General features: G+C 37.6%; 1 protein-coding gene across 1 annotated transcript; it reads right to left on the bottom strand.

Annotated features, from left to right (window-relative positions):
- Positions 1-20,384: 20,384 nt before the first annotated feature.
- On the bottom strand, positions 20,385-21,371 carry LOC130636898 (uncharacterized protein K02A2.6-like). Its single transcript, XM_057446749.1, has one exon. The coding sequence runs from the start codon at positions 21,369-21,371 to the stop codon at positions 20,385-20,387; it is 987 nt and encodes a 328-aa protein (XP_057302732.1).
- Positions 21,372-22,822: the final 1,451 nt, after the last annotated feature.

The following is a 22,822-nucleotide window of genomic DNA, read 5'->3' as shown; positions in this document are numbered from 1 at the left end:
AAGGTCATGAATAACATACTTTTTAAACTATATTGACAGTTAATACACACTTTATTATAGGTTACACATATTGGAGTACCTCGGGATCTTTTTCAACGGCTTTGTTACACATCTCCTGCGTCTTGAAACGATCCGATATATATTGGAGCATGCAGGGCTCCTTTGCAACAACCGTATTGCACATGTCTTGAAATGGTCGGGGATATAGGGGAGAAAAAGTGGCTCCTCCTCAACGGCTTCGTTGCACATGTCTTGCTTCTTGAAATGGTCGTATATATACTCGAACATTATGGGATTTTGTTCGTTTTGTTTTGTCGGAGGATTTCATTCTGCTCAAAACTAACGCGGTTATTTCCCTCAAGGGAAATTCCCCTATCATACAACAAATGAGTAAGGGAATTCCCCCTGTATGTGCGTTGATTTTTAGGGAACTGCACTAGAAAATATTGGACCTAGGTCCTTGAATGATGTGGATCACTATAGGTGCGGTTACTATTAGGGAATTGTCTTTGGGTTGCTGGGGGTTGCCGCCGTGGGTTGCTGTGACGTCACGGCATTGCGCGCATGCGACTGCGCTAGAACATACATTTCCCTATCTCTGGATGTAAATTCAAAGAATTTCAATTTTTTTTACATACCATCAAAATATGTAGGGTTTGTAAAAGATATTTCCAAAGAAAACAAATTTGGGCTTAATTCCCCTTTGATAGCTAGCTAGCTAATAGCTAAATGTGAGCAAAATACCAAGATAAAATATGTAAAGCTAGATGTCATCAACACGTCTACATTAGGTTTTTGCTTACCTACTACGTGTTAAATATATTAAAAACCTCTGTTAGCTAACTACATACACTTGTTTTTCTTACAGTTTTTTTTATAAGAAACATGTTTATAAGAAAGCTACATGTGGAATCTTCAAAAATTAAGAAACCTTTACTACTACATTCTATTTCTGAAATTAGAAACTTGTTTCTAATTAATGTTAGAATCATCACTAGTGGGTAAGTAACTTTTAATAAAAGATACTTTGAAACGAAAAATGCTACTATATTCGGAGAAACTTTTGCGAGAACTTTCGCGAGTCCAAAAACTCGCGAATTTTTTTGGATAAATTTTCGCGAATCTACAAATTAAAAAGTTTTCGCGAGATAAACTTTCCTGAAATCTGAAATTAGAAAGTTTTGGCGAGATAAATGGACAAAAGTCGTTCTTTGCTAGTATTATACTATTAGAATGATAGGCTAAAACGATAGAACATGAAATAAAAGGTTACAATATAATCTTAGTAAACACAATACTCTCCAATAAACTTTCGCGATTCGTGATTTTTTATGTTCTTATGAAAAAGTGGCCTATATTTCTTATGAAAGAAAAGTGTTTTTTTAACGATGTAATTTTCTTTCCAATGGTATGTAAAACTTCTATCTACAAATTGGGTTCATCGTCAAAATCACAAAACAGATCAAGCACAATTCTAGGCTCGTCTTCTTCCGGCTCCCACGCATCGTTGTCATCGCCTTCTTCGCCAGTAACTCGTTTATAAGCCATACCTACATTTGAAACATCATCGCTTTTGTATTTTAAAAATATATATTTTATTAAAACTTTAAAGAAACATATACATGGTCCTTCAGCATATTTATGGTAATTGCATTATTAAAAATAAAATGTAAAAGCTTTTCGTCTTACGCCATCATCAGTACATAAAATGATGAATATTCATCATCGCTTTTGTTATTTCTAAGTTTATTTCAATCTCGTTCCCAGCGCCAGTTGTCTCTTTTTTTCTGTCGGGAGGGCGAGCCAAGTGAGAGCGAGTCAAGAAATAACTTTTCAGGGGCGGATCTAGACTTTTTTCAGACTTAGTCAAAATATTGCTGCTGCGCGGCAATATTTGGACTAAGTCTTGAATTTAGCAGCTGGGGGTCCTGGGGGCGATGTAAGGCCCCCAGGTTGGGTCAGAATCTTTCGCTAATTTAAGCTAGATAAAAGCACTAAAATTGACAGGGATTAACTACAATAAAGTGAGACAATTGTGAATATATTTCAATATTTATAAACTCTTGCTGTTTCTGCCAATATCAGGCTTCATCAGCATGACTAGGTGAATCAAATGATCACACCAGCCATGAACAGCAAAATAAAACATAATCATAACAAAAACAATAAGAATATGGAAAGATCAGGATAATGAAGATGAAATGTACATACATGTGATATGATATATACACACCTTAACCCATGTATTTGTTCAGATATATTTCTTTATTCATAGGGCTAAACTCAAGTTTCGTTTGAACTTTAAAAGAAGAATTAAGAAGGGCTTTTTACTGCTTTTTGCATGCTGAAATAGGAAAATGCGACTTTCGGTTAAGAAAGTTGCACCCTGGAACAAGGGGAACGTAATGATTTGGCTTGAAGTCTACACCAGACTTAACAATACCTTTATAACAAAATAAACTTTTTAACTGATCTTCATCAGGTAAAATAGATGGGCGTGGCAAAATGCACTGTGTAAAGAGAGTTCGAAACCGTAACAAGCCGAACTGTGGGTAAAAAGTTCTATGGATGTCAAGATTCTCAAAACATCAACAAGAGAATTATCACCTACCAATACCAACGACGCTGAGCTGTATAGACAGTCTCCTGATGGATTGGATCTAAAAATAATATACTTTACCATGACCTTTCACTCAACAAACTTTATTTTCTAATAGCCATTCGAAGAGTTGTTTATTTTCATCACCAACCTTACTTATCCAGATGTCAAGTTCTTGTTTCTAATAACAACACAAATATTAATTGAGAAAGAACTCCTCCACAATGCTGAAAATTCTGTTCGAAACTCATATTACAAAAACAATTAGCCAGCTAGCTAGCTATAGCTAATTAAATCTTTTTGTATTTGTTTTTAATAGTCTGTTGTAAAAAGCTCTCCCTCAACCAGTTTTTCGTAGCGAATATACTGAAAACCTTTAAATAAATGAAGGTGTGTTGGAGAGTAAAAAAATACTTCTCACTTTAAAGCAATAATTCCTTTATCTTCACACTCGCCTCAGATGGAAACAGATGGAATGTATATATCTGCACCTGAATTCCGATTTTTACCGACCAAGGGATAAATATCCCCAAACAACAAAAATGTCCGAGAATAAACACTTTCTAAAAGTTCTTTTTGGATTTTACGAACAGATTCAACATTTATCACACTTTAAATCTGTAAGCACCCGCGTCAACATGTCTACAGTAGCCATGATAGTACGGAAAGAATCCAAGCCAAAAGGCATGAGTCTTTGACTGATCCTGACGGATGGGAGTTAAAACTATATCCTAACAGGTTATAAGTAACCTGTTAGGCGATAGTTATATTTATAACCTAAATTTCCCACGCCGTCTCCGGGCCACATATTGTTGGACTACGCATAGAGTGTGAAAATTACGTCACGACTTTGGCGTCACATGCCCTTAGGTGAGATGGGGAGGGTTGCGGGCCATAGCTATTTGATTTTTGACTGACTGAGTGATTGATTAGTCACAATGAATCAGTTAAAATCTGTAAGCTATAATTTGCAACCCTCTCAGTCTATATTATAGCGACGTCACAACTGTGACGTGAACATCGCCATAGGCGAAATGGAGAGGGCTTTGAACCATGGCTTTTCGCCGTAAATAAATTTTTTTCTGATTTTTTAACACGCTTCGTCTGCAACACCTGGATCGTCGACATTATTCGCTTGGCTAACGCGATCTGCGCCTGTAATTATATTCTTTTTCTTTTTTAAAGGGTATAAATACGGTAAAAACTGATATATTAAAAATTTTACATAGCCAGTAGGGAGAGCACTGAGAACATCTTTACCAATTAAAAGAAAATCAAGAGCTTTGACTTGTTTTGGTTTTAACAAAAACCCTTTCATTTTACATTCTTCCAGAGAGATTTGAATTCTGGTGAATAAATATGTTAAGTGTTCCATTTGTATTGCTGCGCTGAAGCAGTCAACATCATAAACTCCACGAGCCTACCGGTAGTTTGTCTCGTTCGCTTAAAATACGGCCGGTAATCGAGCAAACACCGCATATTTTGCGGTGTTTAAGACCGGCCAGTGCCAGGGCTATTTTTGTCTTGCCGTCCTTATATCAAAAAGAGAGAAAAGAGCCCTGGGATCGAGGTTGGCCGTGGATCTTTCAGACAGGAAGTTATTATAGTATCTAACTTAGCAGTGACAGATGAAAGCAAAAGACTTGAAAAAATCCTAGGAACGAACCAAATCAAAAAGAAGATGAAAATATTTTCGCTGGACAAAATAATGATTCTCTCAGCCTAAATTAAATTCATTTTACACCAAATTGGATAATTAATAAACCAAAGGTTAAAGAAATTTCCTCATCCTTGACTTAGAATTTTAAGGCGTGAGTATACAAAAAGGTTTGATATTTTAAAATGCTTTTAATTCACCAAAACTTTATTTTGATATATTAATGTATATATTTTTAGAAAGTCTATATGATTACCTATATAATGCTATAAAAATTATTAAGAAAAAAATAAAATTTGAAGGTTTAATAGACACGAAAAAAAATAAGAAAATTGACCCCTTCTCCTACAAATGCGATCTCTTTTACAAAACTCCTAATTTCTCAAGTTTGCTGTTTGCTTTTTTGTGATCACAAGACATTGATCTAAAAACGCTTTTTTAATTTTTTCTTAATGTTTTTTACTTTGGGAGTTATTCAGTATTAAAATTTTTCCACAATTTTTAACCTCTAATTGTCAGAAAACTCATCATAACTCGCGTTCTACTCATCCTCAAGAAACTAAAAAAAAATCCTTTTTAGATCAAACATTCCTCTCCACGCTGAGCGTGCTCTCCACCCGACATCCTTTATAGTTTTGAAAAAGAGATTTAAAACGTAAGTGATACTTTCTTAAAAATTTAACACTGTGAAAAAGAGCTTTTAAGTTTCTCACAGAAATCTGCATAATAATTGATCACTATGGTAACGACCATTTTGTTAACAGGGTTTTTTCACATCTTTTGTTTATGCTGCACGTGTTCGCTTACATTCGCAATTATACACAGTTGGGTAAGGGTAAAACAAAAACAAACTCTAGAAACAAAAATCTTTTCGACTAGTGCTAGCTTGGCGATCGGCAGTAGAAACCTTTTGCTTTAATCTTTTTTTAGCTGGCAAGTCAAATATTTTTGTTTTGGATTTTCTTCTTTTTTTTGATGATATAAAAGCTTTATGACGATAGGACATTTTTATTTGCTGTTAACTTATAAACTGGTTTTGCCATGTTTTTCACAATAAATTACATTCAACTTCGGAAGACCAAAAAGAAAAAGAAAATATTCTTATGGGAAATAGGAGAAAAACTTCTAAAGAATCTTTTAACTACATACAAAAATCATCTTCCTCTTTGAGTCGGCTATCATTTATAACCTTGAACATATTTGAGTAGTAAAAATTAATACCCAAGATGATTACGTGTGAACAAATATTTAATCTTTATCGCATAACAAAAATGTAATTTATGAAAAATCTATCCTAAATACATTTTTTTAAAAATATTTTTATGCTATTTTAAAGCGCAGATCTTTTTCTATCTAATCACTGAAAACCCATTTTTTTCGTATACTCACGCTTTAAAGAAAATATTTATTTTTATTATTATTACTAAAAGAAAATCCTACGATGACCGACTCTTCTTAGCGACACAAATGAGAGCTAGCTAATAAATAAGATGATAGCTACGATCATTGCCCGTCAATGACAGCTGCAGCTGTCGAAACGTAAACTGGCTTGTTCATGACATGATAATATCTATATTATTCAATGACAATGACTGAACAGATAAGTAGTAATATTTTTAAAGAAGTGCAGAGGCGGATACAGGATTTTTTTCTCCTTAGGCGGATTTGTGAAGCGAGCCAAAGCTACCCAAAAATTGCGCGTGTTAAAATCAGATGGGGGTCTTGGGAAGCGCTGTAAGCCCCCTAAGTTAGGTATAGGGCGAAGCTTTAGCTTATTTACCTATTTCAGCACTCCAAAATGCAGCAGACAGGACCTTTACAAGTCTATTTCATACATGTTTTTTGAAAAAAACAATCATAAAATTCTTAAATGAAAGCCAAATAATGTTTTCAGAAGAATTAGGGCTAAAATTAGCTAGCCAGCAAAACTTCTTTCTTCCACATCCAGAAATTTTTTTTGCAAGCTATGGGTGAATATAATAGCTCTGAAAGGCTATAAATTTTTGGAAACTAAATTAAGTAAAAAAGACATATAATTCTTATAATTCGGTAATGCAAAACAGTATATATTACTAATAAAAAATTTTCATATTTAATCTATTTAAAACATTCAATAACATGAAAAAGGAGGCCTGAAAGAAAAATAAGCAAAAAACAGCATCACAAAAATGCATATGTAAACAGGTTTAATTTGTAATTTTAGATCATAGTAACAACAAAATAAACAACAACAGATAAATACAATAAAATAAAAATGGCAAGATTATATAGCTAATTAAAAACAATCTTACAACACAATAACCTACAAAAACGAAAGAATGAACTCTAATTTAGCACAACATTCAGTCAAAAAATATTTAGCCCTATTAGCCTAATAACAAGAAAAATACTGTTTTTATTTTTTGGTAACTATTTTTAGCTCAGACTTTTAAAATGTTGAAACAAACTTGAAAATACCTTTTAGCTGTTATGCAATAATTACTATAAATACTTTAAATTTTTACCGAAACAAAATCATTCAAAAACAGAATCACAACTACATTATTACACGTTTTTGTGTCCATCTGGATAGGGTTGTAATAAGTATATATGCTAAGTCATGTTCGCCATGTTGGTAGAATCACAAACATTTTTCAAGTCTATCAGCAAGACAACTTCTTTAGTGAAAATGTGAAAAACTTTTGTCATTTCATTCATTAAATAAAGCCATGCCTTTTTCTTATTCGAATTGTATATAATTAGCACCATTTCCAGGAATTATTTCGATACGAGGCTCGAGATTTTACATTAAAACATCATAAAGTCTTGTCAAAGTTTTCCTCCCAAAACTAGTGTTCTCTTCCTTGGCCTCGTGGTATGTTAAAAAATCCTTTCAAAAGTGTCTACTGCCAGAAGCCTTAAATCTAAAAAGTAATCATACAAAGTTGTTACGAAGTTAACAAATTGGTATATACATTACACCTTTACCAGCTACAAAAAATAACCAGCTGAAGTCAACAAATTGTTATATACATTACACCTCTACCAGCTACAAAGAATAACCAGCTGAAGTCAACTAATTGTTATATACATTACACCTCTACCTCTATGTATAATATATATAGACTAGTCGTTGCCCGTGAAAAAATCCACGAGTTCGCCGGTCCTTTATATTTACCCGTCGCAACAAAGTGGATAAAAATATATCGCATTTGATATTCGTGCTTCCGTACCATCATTAACGCAGCAGGGGGTCCGCGCAGAGACGGACAGACGACGGGTATTATTATAGAGACTAGTTGATGGCCCGTGGAAAAATCCACGGGTCCGCTCATCCTTTTTATACCACTTAAGCGCGTCTCGTGTTTGGCTTACCCCGGTGTCGAAACGCCGGGGTAAGCCAAAGTCAAGGTGTGACCTGACGTTGAACACTCTGCGGAGCGCTTAATAAGAGCCGTAAACTGTGCCACACGATCAGGTGGAGCGCTTTAGTACAGGTATACAGTATGTCGTAAATTAAGTGAAGCGCATACACCATTATAGTCTTGCGACTGTATCATATTTTTAAAAAAATATTCCCCACAACGATAGCTGAAATAAAAACGCAGTTTACAAACAACAGTCAGTACCCCATCATAGCAAAAACAATCAGTCAATATTATTTTATTATACTCTCACTTCTAGCCAAAGATAGGAGCTATCTAAATGGCTACAGTCTCATCACAAAAATTATTGGTGGGTAGGATAAAAAGCTCTTATACCATACAGAATAGTAATAAATAAGGTTCTAGCTAGCTAGCCTCCAAAATCTTCGTTCCTAGCCAAAAATCCTAAAACTGGTGCGTTTAAGATCTGTACGTGACTAAAAACATGACAATATATTTATCTTAACATTTTAGAACATACAAAAAACCAATATTACGAAAATAAAAAGCTTATAGAAGACAAAAAGGTGAAAAAAAAACTTACAAACAGCACTGAACTGACCTTCTTCTAAAAACTAAAATGGCCATCATGTTTTTTCGTGCCAGGCCGCGAAAGTCTTGGATTGGTTTTTCAAACCATCAAACGTTTTGATTGGTGTATTATGTGCGAGCGGTCAAAACAAAGACAGTAAAACTATCAGTAAACTGTCCCATTTGTTTTCTGTAGCTCCTGAGCGAAAACGGCGATTAAGGTCACGGGGGTAATTATTATTGAAAATAACGTATTAAAATAATGCATTAATTTTCATCACTAAATTTATTTTTCTTACTTATGGTAATAAATTAAAGTAATTCAATTAATTAAAGAAATAAACTAATTTTTAGAATTTAACAACCTCCTGGTTTTTTAAAAAAAACCCTTTTGAACAGACAGACAGACGGAATACGGCTATTATTATAGAGACTAGCCGGGAAACCCGGCGTCGAATCGCCGGGATGAGCCACAAGTAACTGTTGTTGAACGCGCTAAGGAGCACTTGAAAAGAACTGGAAACTGTGCGACACAGTCAGGTGGAGCGCTTTAGTACAGGTATGCAGTATGTCGTAAATCAAGTGAAGCGCACACACCATTATAGTGTTGCGACTGTAACATATTATTCAAAAAATAACTTTCCCGCTGAAATAAAAACACAGTTTACAACCGTTGTGACTCTGTCATAGCAAAAACAATCGGTCAATATTATTTTATTTTGCGGAATAAGTTTTTGTAAAAGTTAAAAAATTAATCGTGACACCGGACTGAGCGCTTAGCACAGTTAAACGGTGTTACACAGGTGTATAGGGATAATACCCTTTTGAAAAATTTAAAAATGAAAACACAGGGCTAAGCGGTTAGCCCAGGTAAATATTGTTGCACATTCGTACAGGCGTGATTCCCAAGAAAGTTTAAAATCAATTGTCACAGTGGGATGACCCGCATAGGCGTAACAGCCTTTTCCAAAAAAACAGGCTATTGTTAACACTGACCTAACCGCTTAGTACAGTTAAACAGACTTGAAAAGTACCCTTCTCAAAAAAAACTTTATCAACTTCGGTTAAAATGACAACACAGGAAACAGCCTGTCGTTACCCCTCCAGCTAAAGCAATTGCTCAGCTATTTTATTTGCAAAAAAAGTTTTAAGGAAAATAATTAAAGATGTAGCTACCTAGTTAAACTGCATTTGGCATAAGATTTATTGCTGAGAATATTGCCACATTGATAGCCAAACTGAATTTTTATACTCTCACTTTTTAGGTAAATATATAAGCTAGCTAAGTGGCTACATCCTCGACATAAAAAGAAATTTTGAGTTGGAGAAAAACCTCCTATACCAAACAAAATTAGTAAAAAGTAAGGCTATTAGCTAATAGAATATTCGTTTCTAGCCAAAACTCCTAAAACTGGTGCGTTTAAGATCTGTACATAGCTAAAAAACGTGACAATATATTTATCTTAACATTTTAGAACATACAAAAAACCAATGTTACGAAAATAAAAAGCTTATAGAAGACAAAAAGGTGAAACAGACTTACACAAACAGCACTGACCACCATTACTTTAAAAACTAAAATGGCCATCATTTTTCGGTCCTCATGTTTCTTCGTTTGCCCAGGCCGCGAATGTCTTGGATTGGTTTTTCAAAGAATCAAGCGTTTTGATTAGTGTATTATGTGCGAGCGGTCAAAACAAAGTCAGTAAAACTATCAGTAAGATGTCCCACTTGTTTTCTGTGGCTCATGAGCGAACACGGCGATTGAGGTCACGGGGGTAATTATTATTAAATATTGCGTAATTAATTTGCGTATTTTGCGTATTCATTTTTATCACTAAATTTATTTTCTAGTTATGGTAAAAAATTAAAGTAATTCAATTAATTAAAGAAATAATTTAATTTTTAGGATTTATTTTAATCAATAATTTGATTTGCGATTAAACAACCCCCATGGTTTCTAAAAATCGCGGAAAGATCAAAGGAATATCGGTAACCCTTTTGAACAGACAAAATACGGCTATTATTAAAGAGACTAGCTGTTTCCCGTGGAAGAATCCACTGTATTCTCATTTAATTTATGTAACAGATATACGTCCATCAAAAAACAAACAATACAGCAATGCGAATCTTACAATCTGCATTATTATATAAATGACCAAAAAAATTAAAGGTGTCCGACAGCTACAGTTTATGTGTGACATTTAAAATCTAAATCTACTGAAATTACTTGCTCTGACCATCTGACAAATGCGAAAATTATTCGGAAAGAAGTTTACAAAAGCATTCCAAAATACATCTCACCTATAAAATTTAAATCACTCAAAACGTCACATACAAAAAAAGCTTATCAATGTCAAACACAAATCTCTCTCATTGTATATGTTTAAATCAGTTAGTTGATTGCAAACCCTGTTAAATGTGGACACAAAATGTGAAAAATAAACAATAAATTGTGCCTATAGTAGAAATTTTTATCTCAGGTGTTCAAAAGGGATTGCAAGGATAAATTATAATGCAACAAAACGTTTTTTGATATATTGCATACGGTCCTTCCTCACTAAACTTTAGACAAAATGTCAACAAAAACAACAACGGTATTTACACCCGAAATTAATAAAAATCAGTCCGTTTAGCAACTTGCATGCTGTTTTATCATCAATAAAGTTGAACAAAATTTCAAATCTCAAATTATTCTGTCACAAATTTTCATAAAATATATATAAAAGTCATAATGACTGATGTTAAACAAACAACATCAATCAATCTATAAGTTCATTTTATGTCAATTTTTGTACCAAATTTGCAACACAAAATACAAATTCTAAATAATACTAAAATCTTTTATTTTGGTCCTTCGCATACCGAAAAAATTTAATCAAAATGTAAAAGATGAGAGGTAACGGCAAAATCAAAGTTTGCAAAATTTAATTATTTTGGTACATATATCTACTGCATATGCCCTCTAAAACAATATTTTGATCAAAACGCCAAAGAAAAACAGTTTGCAACAAAAATCAGTTATTTCGATGATACTGCATACACTCTTTCCCCACAAAAACTTCACAAACTGTAAAAAAAGAATGGTTGAAGGAAGTGCTTCTGATTCAACAAAAATCAGTTTTTTTGACATTTTGCATTACCCATTCAATCTTACACAAAATTTCAAAAAACCATGATTTGCAACACATCAAATTTAAATCGAGAAGGATCAGTCATTTCGGTATATTGCACAGAGTCCTCCCCGATAAGAATTTATACAAAATTATAGAAAACACAGCTTGCAAGTCTTAAATCGAATTCTTCTTCTGTGTATGTATGATCCTTCCTCGCAAAATTAACCGGTATTACTAAACTATAGAACTACCCAAAATCACCCATAATCACCCAAAACCAGCCATAACCACCCAAAAATCAGACACAATAAATAACCCGACAAACATTCATTCTTGAGCATGGATCTCTCACGATGTTATTGATTTTGCTGATACACTATGTACAAGATGCTTTACGGTCAGCAACCTCATTCTTGTGGCGACCCTGCTTTTTTGACATTCTCATGTTGGAAGACAGAAGGCTCGGTGTACAAGGTTGCATAAAAAGCTAATATATAATAATAAAGCTTTTTCTTCTCTTAGGAGCTGCCCTGAATAGAAAGAACAGACGAACACACCAAATTCGCCGATAAGGAGAAGAGGCTCTGAGCACGAGATTGCGTTTTTGACGATAGATAAAACAGGGGTGCAAACTTGGTTCAGACAAGGTGTCATTTTTACGAGACTGGAAAAAGGCTGTGTTTGAGGTTAGGCAAAGGTCAAATTGTTCTCGTCAAACTCGCACGTATTCTTACTCTGTTATTGAAATGTTTTTTTTTAATTTTCTATAATACTGAACTATGGGAACGAAAATGAATGTACAAATCGAGAAAGGAAAGACATATATTAAATATAAACTCGTTCTCAACTTTTTCAAAAGTTCTATAGAACAATATATGAGCAGTTCCAACAAAAGAAAGAAGACTACATTCGGCATGTACTTTGACAATTCGTCGGGCAATGATGGCGATACAATATTTATTAAGTGAAGCGTAAACCTAATGATTTTAGGAAGCTTCTCTCATCTCCAGTCAAACATTTCTGAGTATCTTCAGTTACATTCACATTTTGGTAAGAGAAGTTGTCAAAATATGATTTTAAACAATCCTCTAAAAAGTGCACATATACCGGATTTTCACGCGTTTGCAAGTTACCATGCTTCTCAGTGAATTTAACAACACCAGTCGATTTAACAATCAAATAATCGTTTGCTGTGATTTTCGATGAACAACTTGGAGCAACACATCTATTTAGAAAATTAACATTATAACTTTGAGTATTGGTACGACCTTTTTTTGAGTTTCCATGACATGATATCTGAAAATCTGGATCAGTAACTTCGTTCTCAGTCCATTCATTGATAACTAAACAAAACTTCAAAAAGCAGCCAGTTTCGATACTTTTCACCCTGCAAACAGTATTTGAAAACCCTTTTTGTGTATTGTGAACACGATAACCACGAATCAATGCGAAAATCTTTTGCTTGTCTTCACATTCATCGACATATTTTCTTCCAATTCTACGTTTTATAAACCAGCTTTCATTTTTCAAATGAGCCTTCTTACATTCAATACCATTATAGTAAACGTAGCTGCATGGAGAACCTTTATATTTGTAAGCTCTATTATCGTCTACTAAGATTTGATCCAAGGTAAATCTGCTGTTATCAACAAGGTAAACTCCTGACGTAACAACACCTGAAGAAAAAATAAATATCGTTTTTTGCATGAAAGACATTTTTTAGGACTTAGGATAACTAATGAAATAAAATAATCTGTTACCTTTTGGTGGACTAGCATTTGCATCGAAGAATAGAATTTGGACGGTGTTTGTGTAAGTATCTGTAAAAAATATGGAAAGAAAATACAGAAGTATCATATATTATGCATTCTGGAGCAGCAATATTCTTCTTGCGGTGCTCCAAAGTTCATTTTTGTCGCAAGAAGAGCACACGACGAACGAATTTTTGATGTGACTGACATTAAGAATCATATCCAATTCTTCAGATATGTATTTCCCTAACGGTCCAAATGGTAAACGTGTGAACTGAAAAGAGAATGGATATCATCATGCTGCGATAAGATTTCTTATTAGAAACGAAATAAATAGATAGACCGCCGATTAATTCCAGCCTACAAAGGGGGCTAGCCAAAACGCCCTTCTACCCGTGAAGTGGTCATAAACAACCTGGTGCATATCATTCATCGGTGTTTGTGAAAATAAATATGGTAACCCAAACAACAACAAAACGAACTTAAAAAGAGATGGAAGAAAATGCAGCTGAAACCCTTGATTATTCTTACCTTTTCTTCGTCTAGTAAGTTGGATAACATATCGATTTCTCCATTCACTTTGACCATGTTTGCTTCAACGAGATTGCAATTTTTGAAAAAAGAACACAGACACAGAAAACAGACACACGCGATTGAGGACAGTCCACGTGCAGCGAGCAGCGGGGTTGCGCATGGCATTCAAATTTTGGCTGGTTATGGCTGGTTATTGCTGATTATGGCTGATTTTGGGTGGTTATGGCTGGTTTTGGGTGATTATGGGTGATGTTGGGTAGTTCCATAGTTTAGTAATACCGCAAAATTAACATAAAATGTCAAAAAGTTTCAGATATAACATCTAACACAACAAAAATCAGATCTATCAGTATATGTCATGCCATTGTCTTCCACAAAATGTTTCCCCCTAAAGTTTCACAAGAACAGCCTGAAATTAAAAACAACTAAGATCAGGTTTTTTGGTCTATTTCATACTATTCTGTCCCAAATAAATTATATATATATAATGTAAAAATTGAGTGGTAAAACAGAAATTTGCAAAATTCAATTTGTTATATGCATAATAACTCAAAATGTCAAAAAGAAGAAAAAATAGCTTACAAAGGAGTATAAAATTGAAATCAACAAAGTAGCTCTTTTGGTGTATTAAATATGGCCATAAGCACAAAAGTTTACACTAAATGTAAAAAAATGGTTGTGTTTAGTAATTCTAAATTAAGAAAAGTCAGTTCTTTTAGCATGCTGATTTATGTATTTGCCCACAAACTCTTACATGAAAATGTCAAAAGCACAATTTCAAACAAACTGTGGTTTTGACAAATACCAATTATAAATACCATGTATATGAATGGAAAGTCACCCCAGCCTCCCTGTACATTTTTTACCCTAAATGTAAAAAACATGTAAATCCTTCCCCCGCCTCCCCCCCCCCAAAAAAAATAAATAAATAATAAATAAATAAATAAATAAATAATCAAAAACCCACGTAAATACTGCAACAAAATCAAAAAATATGAAAAAGCAACGTAAATTTTCCACATAATATCATAAACGTCTATCAATTTAGAATTAAAAAAAACACAAGTTTTTTCGGTGTTAGCATGTAGTAACGCTCTTGAAAAGATTTAAAGTTTTCTTAAATAGCATGAAACGTCATCAACAAAAACATTTGAGTAAGAACATCTAGAACATTAGAATTACTACATGTTAAATAAAAATCCTTTTGTCATATTGCATGCAACCGATGTAAGTTTAGTTACACAAAATGTGAAAAATACATTATATATTTTAGGTATACTGGGAATCTTTAGTTTAAAGCTACCATTAGCTAGCTACAGCAGCTAATAGCTGGTCACTTAAATATAAACTGGAGACTTAGCTAGGTATAAAGAACATGGTTGAAGGTTTTTTAATTACGTCATCAACCCGTCCATTCCGAGACGGATTCGGGGACCCAGGTTTGGGAAACTTACCCAAATTGGTCCTAGGTGGTCCCTAGTTACCTGCGCGGTGCACAATCATTGACGTCACGACCTCGTTTCCAAGTTATTTGGCCTCGAAGTTTTAGGTGCACTGTAATGGCTTCATTAATTTAATATAGGATATTGACGTTAAAGTAGTGTTATTTTCGTCGCGCCGTAACGTCGGAAATTTAACATATTAGATATGTATTTTTCGGTTACTTCAAAGAAAATTTCGGTAAGATCATAGAAAACTAAACATATCTACTTTGCCTGTTACAGACACACGGAACTGGCGTATTATTAGAAATATAAAATTAGATAGGCATGACAACCATTTGCAGAAATATATATATATGACGCTAAAATGACGGGCATTATATGACGTACCAGCGTGGAGTAAAAGATGGGGAAGTCGTGGTATGAGATGAGTGCACGTTTTCCAATGATCGGCCATGCAAAGGCCTTTTTATTGGCGATGATGGAACTCCGGCGATCGCAGATGTTGGAGGTGAAACGTCGTTGCATGGTATTGATTGTGATGTGTCAGTCTCTAAAGGTGGAACTGGAGGAACGTGAACTGTTGATTCAGAAGCCTGTGACGGAGTGTTGTGAACCGCTGGAGTAACACATCTAGACTGGATTGGTTGGGTAATGTGGCGGATAACATCTTCGGGAGACTGGTTTGACTTGATGCAAGCAGGTGGGGCGTGCTGGATAAACGGGGCGTACATCCGTAAGTATTTCCTGTTGCGCAGTGTCACCCGGCTTGAGCCATCTACTTATGCGACATGTTGATCGAATTGTCTCACCTCAATTACCATACCGGTTTTGTCCCATTTGCGCGGGTTGGATCCAACTTGGTTCTAGATTCTGACACGATCACCGACTTTGAGGGGTACGAGCCGACGTGTGTGCTCGGATAACCGCTCTACCGTTTTCATGTGACGATTCCTTAGAGCTTCTTCTCGGTGGCATAAGGTACTCTGCCATGTTCCATGGGGTCTGTATTTGTCAGGCAGGATCGGGATGAAGTCTTTGATCGGCCTACCGAAGACGTACACAGCGGGTGAGAGCGTAGTGCCCTGAGAAGGTGTATTGCGATAAGCCAACATGGCACGTGTAAATGCATCTGTATTGTCCAGTGTTGTTTACAATCATCCGCTTGACAGTCTTCACACCAACCTCAGCACGACAGTTGCTGTGAGGGTATGCCACGGAGGAAAGGCGATGCTGTACTTCCCAATTTTTAAGGAATTGCGTTGTGGCACCGGCAGAAAACGTTTTTCCTCCATCCAAGGATAGTTTGTCTGGAATCCATGGGTAACAAATGTGTGGCTCAGACTATCAATCAAGCTCTGAGCTCCTTCAGTGGATTCTTAGACGATGGGCGAATTGGAGTAACTCTAACGAGGTAGTAGTGACCTTTGTGATGGAAAAAATCTGCACATAAGTATTGAAATGGAGACTCTGGGTAGACAAGAGGCGTCGGTGACGGATTGGGTTGTGATGGAGCCATCCGGTTGCAGTCGTTACATCTGTTTCGAAGTGCTGTAATCACTGGTGTTTTTCCTGGCCAGAAAACTAATGATTCTGCTCTAGCAGTCAAGGATGTGACACCTTGGTGTGCAGCGTGCAGACTCACGAGTATGTCATCACGTAGCGACGGCGGGACGATTATCCGGTCTCTGTATACAGCGACTCCATCTACCGTAGAACTGGTTATACTGCCGCAGACTAGGCGGAAGGTCCAGTGGCTTTGGTGGAGAACCAGATTCGATGATGGAAACCAGATGCTGCATGTCGTTGTCACTGGTGGTAGCCACACGAATGGCGTCCCATGTAACGGATTGTAGAGAAGTAATGGCAGAGATAGCGGCTGATCTGATACTATCTTCCATCTTATCAGAATTCTTAATTGTTGCGATTGCCGATTGAGAAGAACCGTTAAAGATCTGGTGAGCTATTGGCGGTATGAGTTTGATCAATGGTGAATGTTGATCACTTGAAGAGGCAACGTCGTCTGGGAGATGCATCTTGTCCGGTTTGTGGTTACCACTAGGGTATTGGGATACGCTGTCAGGTGCGCAGTTCTTTCGCTTGGAATATGTTGCATGGTGAATCGGTAACGCAGAGTCCTCTCATTAAGATTGCGAAGTCTATTATTGGGGACGTTGTCTAATGATCGATTACCAAACAGTCCAAGGAGTGGCTTATGTTCTACAGCAGCAATGAGATTCTCACAGCCCAAAATAAAGTGCCTTGTTTTATCAAGGGCATTGACAACGGCGAGAGCCTCTCCTTCAATTGGGGCATAGCGTGACTCGGACTGGTGGGTGGAGCGACTTCCTACCAACACGATTCTCCATCTGGTGGGACAACAAAACGGTTGGATGCCTTGGCAAGCACAATGTTTCTGGGTGAGCCATAAACCAAGGTCCCGTCCTTTGACCAATCTCTGGCCAGGCATGTTGGTCGTGATTTGTTAAAAATCCGTACATTATCCTTAATCTCGTTGACGATTTTGAGCTTAGATTCCTCAAATAAACACTGTGGTCATCCCAGTAAAAGGCTGTCTTCGGCTTGAGGAGTTCACGAAAGAGTTGCATACGAGTGGTCATACTGAAAGTGTAAGCAACTTGGTTGACCAGAACCAGGAGCGTATATCGGTGATATTCTTTGGCACTGGAAATTCTGTGATGGCTCGGATAATGGTTTCACACAGACCTACACTGTTAGGTGTGGTCGCGAAGCCAGAGAAGTCTACGGTGTCTGATCAAAATACGAATTTGTCCGGATTCTGTATCAAGCCATGCCCATGCTTTAAAGAAGCTCTTCTCAAGCGTATCCTCCCATAACAGTGCATCATCAACCTTGATTTTCCTAGGTAAACCGGATGCAATTTCATCAAAGCACCAGGGGGAGCCATCACCTAATGATATGTAACCTTGCGGGGTGGTGCAGTAGCAGTACCGACCCCAAGGTGTAATGAATGTGGTGCAATGTCTATCCACCTCACGGAGCGCAACGCTGTGATAACCGTTCCATGCATCAGATACTGTCTTTTTCACCCCTTGCGGTATCAATCTGACTTGGTGAAATGGAGACTGAGTATGGTGTGTCTCTCGTGTGGCATGTGCGTTAAGTAGTTGGAAGTCAACAGGAATTGGTGTATGGAATGCTACCGGTTCCGCGCCGGGGTCAACCATGAGTTTTAGTGGCTGACCTTCCATTAGTGGCAACGGTTGGTGTTCACATAAATTGAATGTGCCGGAACGGTAGTAGTCAAGAAGGAATGTTTGTAACTTCAGTCGGTTCTCGTCAGTGGCCAGGAAGGGTAGCTCTGTGGGAAGTGATGGAGTTAATTGATGGGTTGGACAGTTCAATTCTCTCAAGATCTGGTTTTCCTCAGTTGATACGAGGCTGGTGGTCATTTTCCCGATGGTTGGGAAATTCTGAGTGATCATCCCTAGATCAACACAGGTGACTTTGCTAAGGAACAGCTTATCAGAGTCATTGGTAATGTACGTCAATTGGCGAGTTTCAGTAGAAGCGCCACGTGTGTCCTTGCCGGATATTCGGAGGATAACTGCTCCAAGGATGGTTATCGATTGGTTGTTAGCAGGATACATCTTCAAGGTCGCTGGTATTAAGTCGTCTTTAGTCAGACCCAGGCGTCGGATAAACGGAATGCCAGTGAGACAACTGTGGCCGCCGGTGTCAGCCATGGCTGGTAGAGTCACCACTTTTGTGTTGTAGTTGGTGATAGGTGTAAAATCCAGTTGTTGGTAGTTCCAGGTGCTGTTGAGCTGGTTGTAGAGGTGGTGATTAATAGCCAAAGATTTGACAATGGGCTGTTCTGAAGTCTTGACTGAACAAAGGGCATCGAAGACGGCACCCTGAAGTTCATCTCTTCTAGGCCACATACGTCTTAGCTTTTCTCTGCTCTTGCAGACATCTTCGAAGTGGTGTGACCGGTTGCAGCTCTTGCATACATAGTTATAGGCGGGGCAGTTGGTTTTTCGGTCCCTTGGGGACGGCTTAACGCCATGGCCTTTCCTACTACAGCATAAACATGGCACACGTGACTGGCGGTGACTGTCCAAGTGTCCTTCTGTGACCTCTGTCTTTGTTCTTGTTGTATGTGCTTCGAATGGCACCCACAGCTTGGTTATTTAATAGGCGTGAGGCTGGTCGCTTTCCTGCTTTTCTCCTTCCGTCTTGTCGGTCAGGTGGGCAACAGTAGACCTGGTAAGGTCCTTTCGAAGTTGGTCGTTGCAGCATTCCAAGAGCTGTAGGGTTTTATCAGTGCCAGTAACTTGTTTTGCAACATATTCATTCCATCTGTTAGTGAAGTATTTCCAGTCCTCGCTCGTGCCTGCCGAAGACACTATTGGTCTTTTAACTTTCTCCAGTCGGGCAGCTGCACTGATACCATGGGGTGTTGATGTGGGTGCATGTGTGGGTGCATGTGTGGTGGCGTAGGCCGTTAACAGGGCGGCATCAAAAACAGTGTCAAGGTCAGGTGCAACGCATGTATCGGACAATGTACAGATGGCATAATGATGTGGTGCAAACAATAGTAATGCCTCTTGTATTGTAAAAACAGATATGTTCAAAAATTCAATTCCAAAATGTTCTAAGGCTATATGATTGAAACGTTGTTATAAATACTTGGTTTTTTTTGACTCCATATATATATATATATATATATATATATATATATATATATATATATATATATATATATATATATATATATATATATATATATATATATATATATATATATATATATATATATATATATAATAAAAATATATATATATATATATATATATATATATATATATCTATATATATATATATATATATATATATATATATATATATATATATATATATATATACCCTTCTTCCGGGTCATCATACGGTATGGTGGCATCGGATTTCTCGGCATCTTTACGTTCTTTCTCTTGTGTCGGTGGCTCGTAATCGTATTCGTACTCGTCAGCGGTATTCTCAACCTCGGCAGGGTAATTCTCTGGCAAGGATGGTTCAGGTTCGTTTTCGTCAGTGCTACCTTCGACCTCGTTAGTATCTTGTGTTTCGGCCGTAATTCAATCCATATCTGAAGTGCTGATTGTTTTTCATTTCGCAGATGTGTGCACTCTCTTGCCTGAACTGCGAAATGGCTTGACATGAATGCTATTTCGCATGAATGACTTGTCATCACAGCGAAGGGCAACAGCGTTCCCTTTAAACTTCGTGACTTCAGCGGGGTTGTGTTCCCAACGGATAATGAGCTTGTTTTGATGCTTCTTGTTGTCGGCGATGAGGACTAGGTCTCCTACTTTGATGCTGTGTGGCTTGGCACGATTTTTCTTATCAGCTTGGCATTTGATCTTTGCCTTGCGGTCGGCATCTCGCTTCTCGTCGAATCGGGATGTGATGTATCATTTGTAGGGATCTTATCTCGGATGGGACGGCCGAATAGAAGCTCGGCAGGCGCCACACCTGTTGTGGCATGGGGTGTAGAACGGTAGGACAATAAAAAGTTCTCCAATGCGATTTGCCAATCGATACCATCAGCTACGGCGGTTTGTATGCATTTCTTTAGTGTCCGGTTGAAACGCTCCACCTCGTCATTTGCTTGTGGGTGGTATGGAGCGACTTTTTGGTGTTTGATGTTGAACTCGGTCATCAGACGTTTGAAGCCTGCACTTATAAACTGTGGCCCATTGTCTGTGACAATTTCTTCTGGGGATCCGTAGCGGTAAAACATCTTCCTAAGTTTCTTTGCAATAGCGTGTGTGTCTACTTTGTGTAGGATTTCCACCTCAGGATATCTGCTGTAATAGTCGATGCATACCAGTAGATTTTCGCCTTTCGGGAATGGACCGCATAAATCGCATCCGAGCAGCAACCAAGGTTTTCGAGGCATTGTTGTCATCTCCAATGGTGTATGGGGTGTCAGGGGCTCAGTGACTTGACAGGAATGGCATGTGTTAACGAATTCCTCAGCTTCCTTGGACATGCCTGGCCACCAAACTTTGGAGTGAAGTCGTTGTTTTGTGCGAACAATACCTTGGTGTCCCTGGTGTGCTAATTGAAGAACTCTGGTACGCAGCTTTTTAGGGACGACCATTCGGTCTTTGAACATGACGACATCATCTTTGATGGACAGGTGTGGTTTCCATGGAGCGGCTTTTTTGAATTTGCCATTGAACGAACCGGTGATGATGCAATCTTTCAATTCAGTAAGTAGTTTGTCCTCTTTCGAAGATATTTTAAAATCGGACTTGGAGATTGCAACTGGTAGAGTGCTTTCTAGCATAGCGTGAACGTATAACTCGGCTCTGCTGTCGTCCTTATGGTCATAGTAATTGATTTGAACGTGATAGGATATCCGATGCGTTGTCGTCGCCTGGTTGGTATTGAACGTCAAATGAAAATGGTGTTAGGTACATCATCCATCTTTCGATACGGGGCGGTGGTTTAGCATTAACGCGGAAGAGGGGTACTAGCGGTTTATGGTCCGTAGAGACAGTAAACTTCATGCCGTAAAGATATATCTTGAAACGATGGATTGCGAAGTAGATTCCCAGACATTCCCTTTCGATTTGGTTATATCGTTTCTCCACTGGTGTAAGTGAGCGACTCGCGTAACTAACCGGCCTCAATGTTCCATCCGGTTGCATTTGAGATATCAGTGCGCCTAATCCTGTTGGTGATGCATCAGCTATGACGTGGGTTTCTGCGTGTGGATTGAAATGTGCTAGTGTGTCGGCATATATGAGTAGACTCTTGAGGGTGTTGAATACTATTTTACGCTCTGTTTTCCATTTCCATTTGATATCTTTCTGGGTCAATACTCGAAGGGGTTCTGTAATGTTAGCTAGATTTGGTATGAAACTAGCACAGTATGTGACCATTCCAAGGAATGAGCGTACTTCCTTTGGATTTGTTGGCTGCTTTAAGGAGTTTATAGTCTCTACTTTGACTGGTTCGGGGGACAAGCCACTTGCACATATGACATGCCCCATATACGTGAGTTCGTTCTTAAAAACTTACATGAGTTGATGGTGAGATTATGTTCTCTGAGGCGCTTGAATACTTCCTCGAACCTGTTGAACATTTCGTCTTTATCTTCAGCACCTATGATAATGTCGTCAGACACATAACGAACTCTGTGCATTCCTTGTAGCACCCGCTCGATCTCGCGCTGGTAGATTTCGGTTGCGGCACTGATTCCATAGATGAGTCGTGTATAGCGTAATATGCCATCTCTAGCACCAAAGCAGTGAGATCTCTGGATTCCTCATCTAATGTAACTTGGTGGTATCCTTGGTTGAGGTCTAGATGGCAGAATATCTTGGAGTTGTTGAATTCATGCCGACATTCTTCAAGGGTGGGGATCTGGTACGGTTCCCTGATGATTGCTGTATTCGCCTTGCGCATATCAACACACAGGCGTAAGTTACCAGAAGGCTTTCGGACGACTTTAAGTGGACTGCCCCATGCTGGTGGTGTGGCCACTTTTTCAAGGACACCCGGTTGCAACAATCTCTTGAACTCTTCATCAACTTCCTGATGTAAAAGAATTGGTAACCTGCGAGGTGGTTGCGCAGCAGGTGTCACGGTTTCATCAATTTGTATCTTGACTTTTACGTCTTTCAGTTGGCCTAGTCCTTCGAATCTGTCGATCACGAAATTCACAATAATCTGGCCTATTGTGATAGGTAATAATGGTTTCCGAATCACGTTTCTGGATAGCAAAGGAGTATT

This window comes from Hydractinia symbiolongicarpus, chromosome 3 (assembly GCF_029227915.1).
Source record: "Hydractinia symbiolongicarpus strain clone_291-10 chromosome 3, HSymV2.1, whole genome shotgun sequence".
Classification (NCBI taxonomy): Eukaryota; Metazoa; Cnidaria; class Hydrozoa; order Anthoathecata; family Hydractiniidae; genus Hydractinia; species Hydractinia symbiolongicarpus.
This window is presented reverse-complemented; position numbering and strand designations above follow the sequence as displayed.

Bases quoted from the DNA above. Each gene is read 5' to 3' on its own strand.
- LOC130636898 (XM_057446749.1), bottom strand. From the start codon at position 21,371: ATGCTAGAAAGCACTCTACCAGTTGCAATCTCCAAGTCCGATTTTAAA.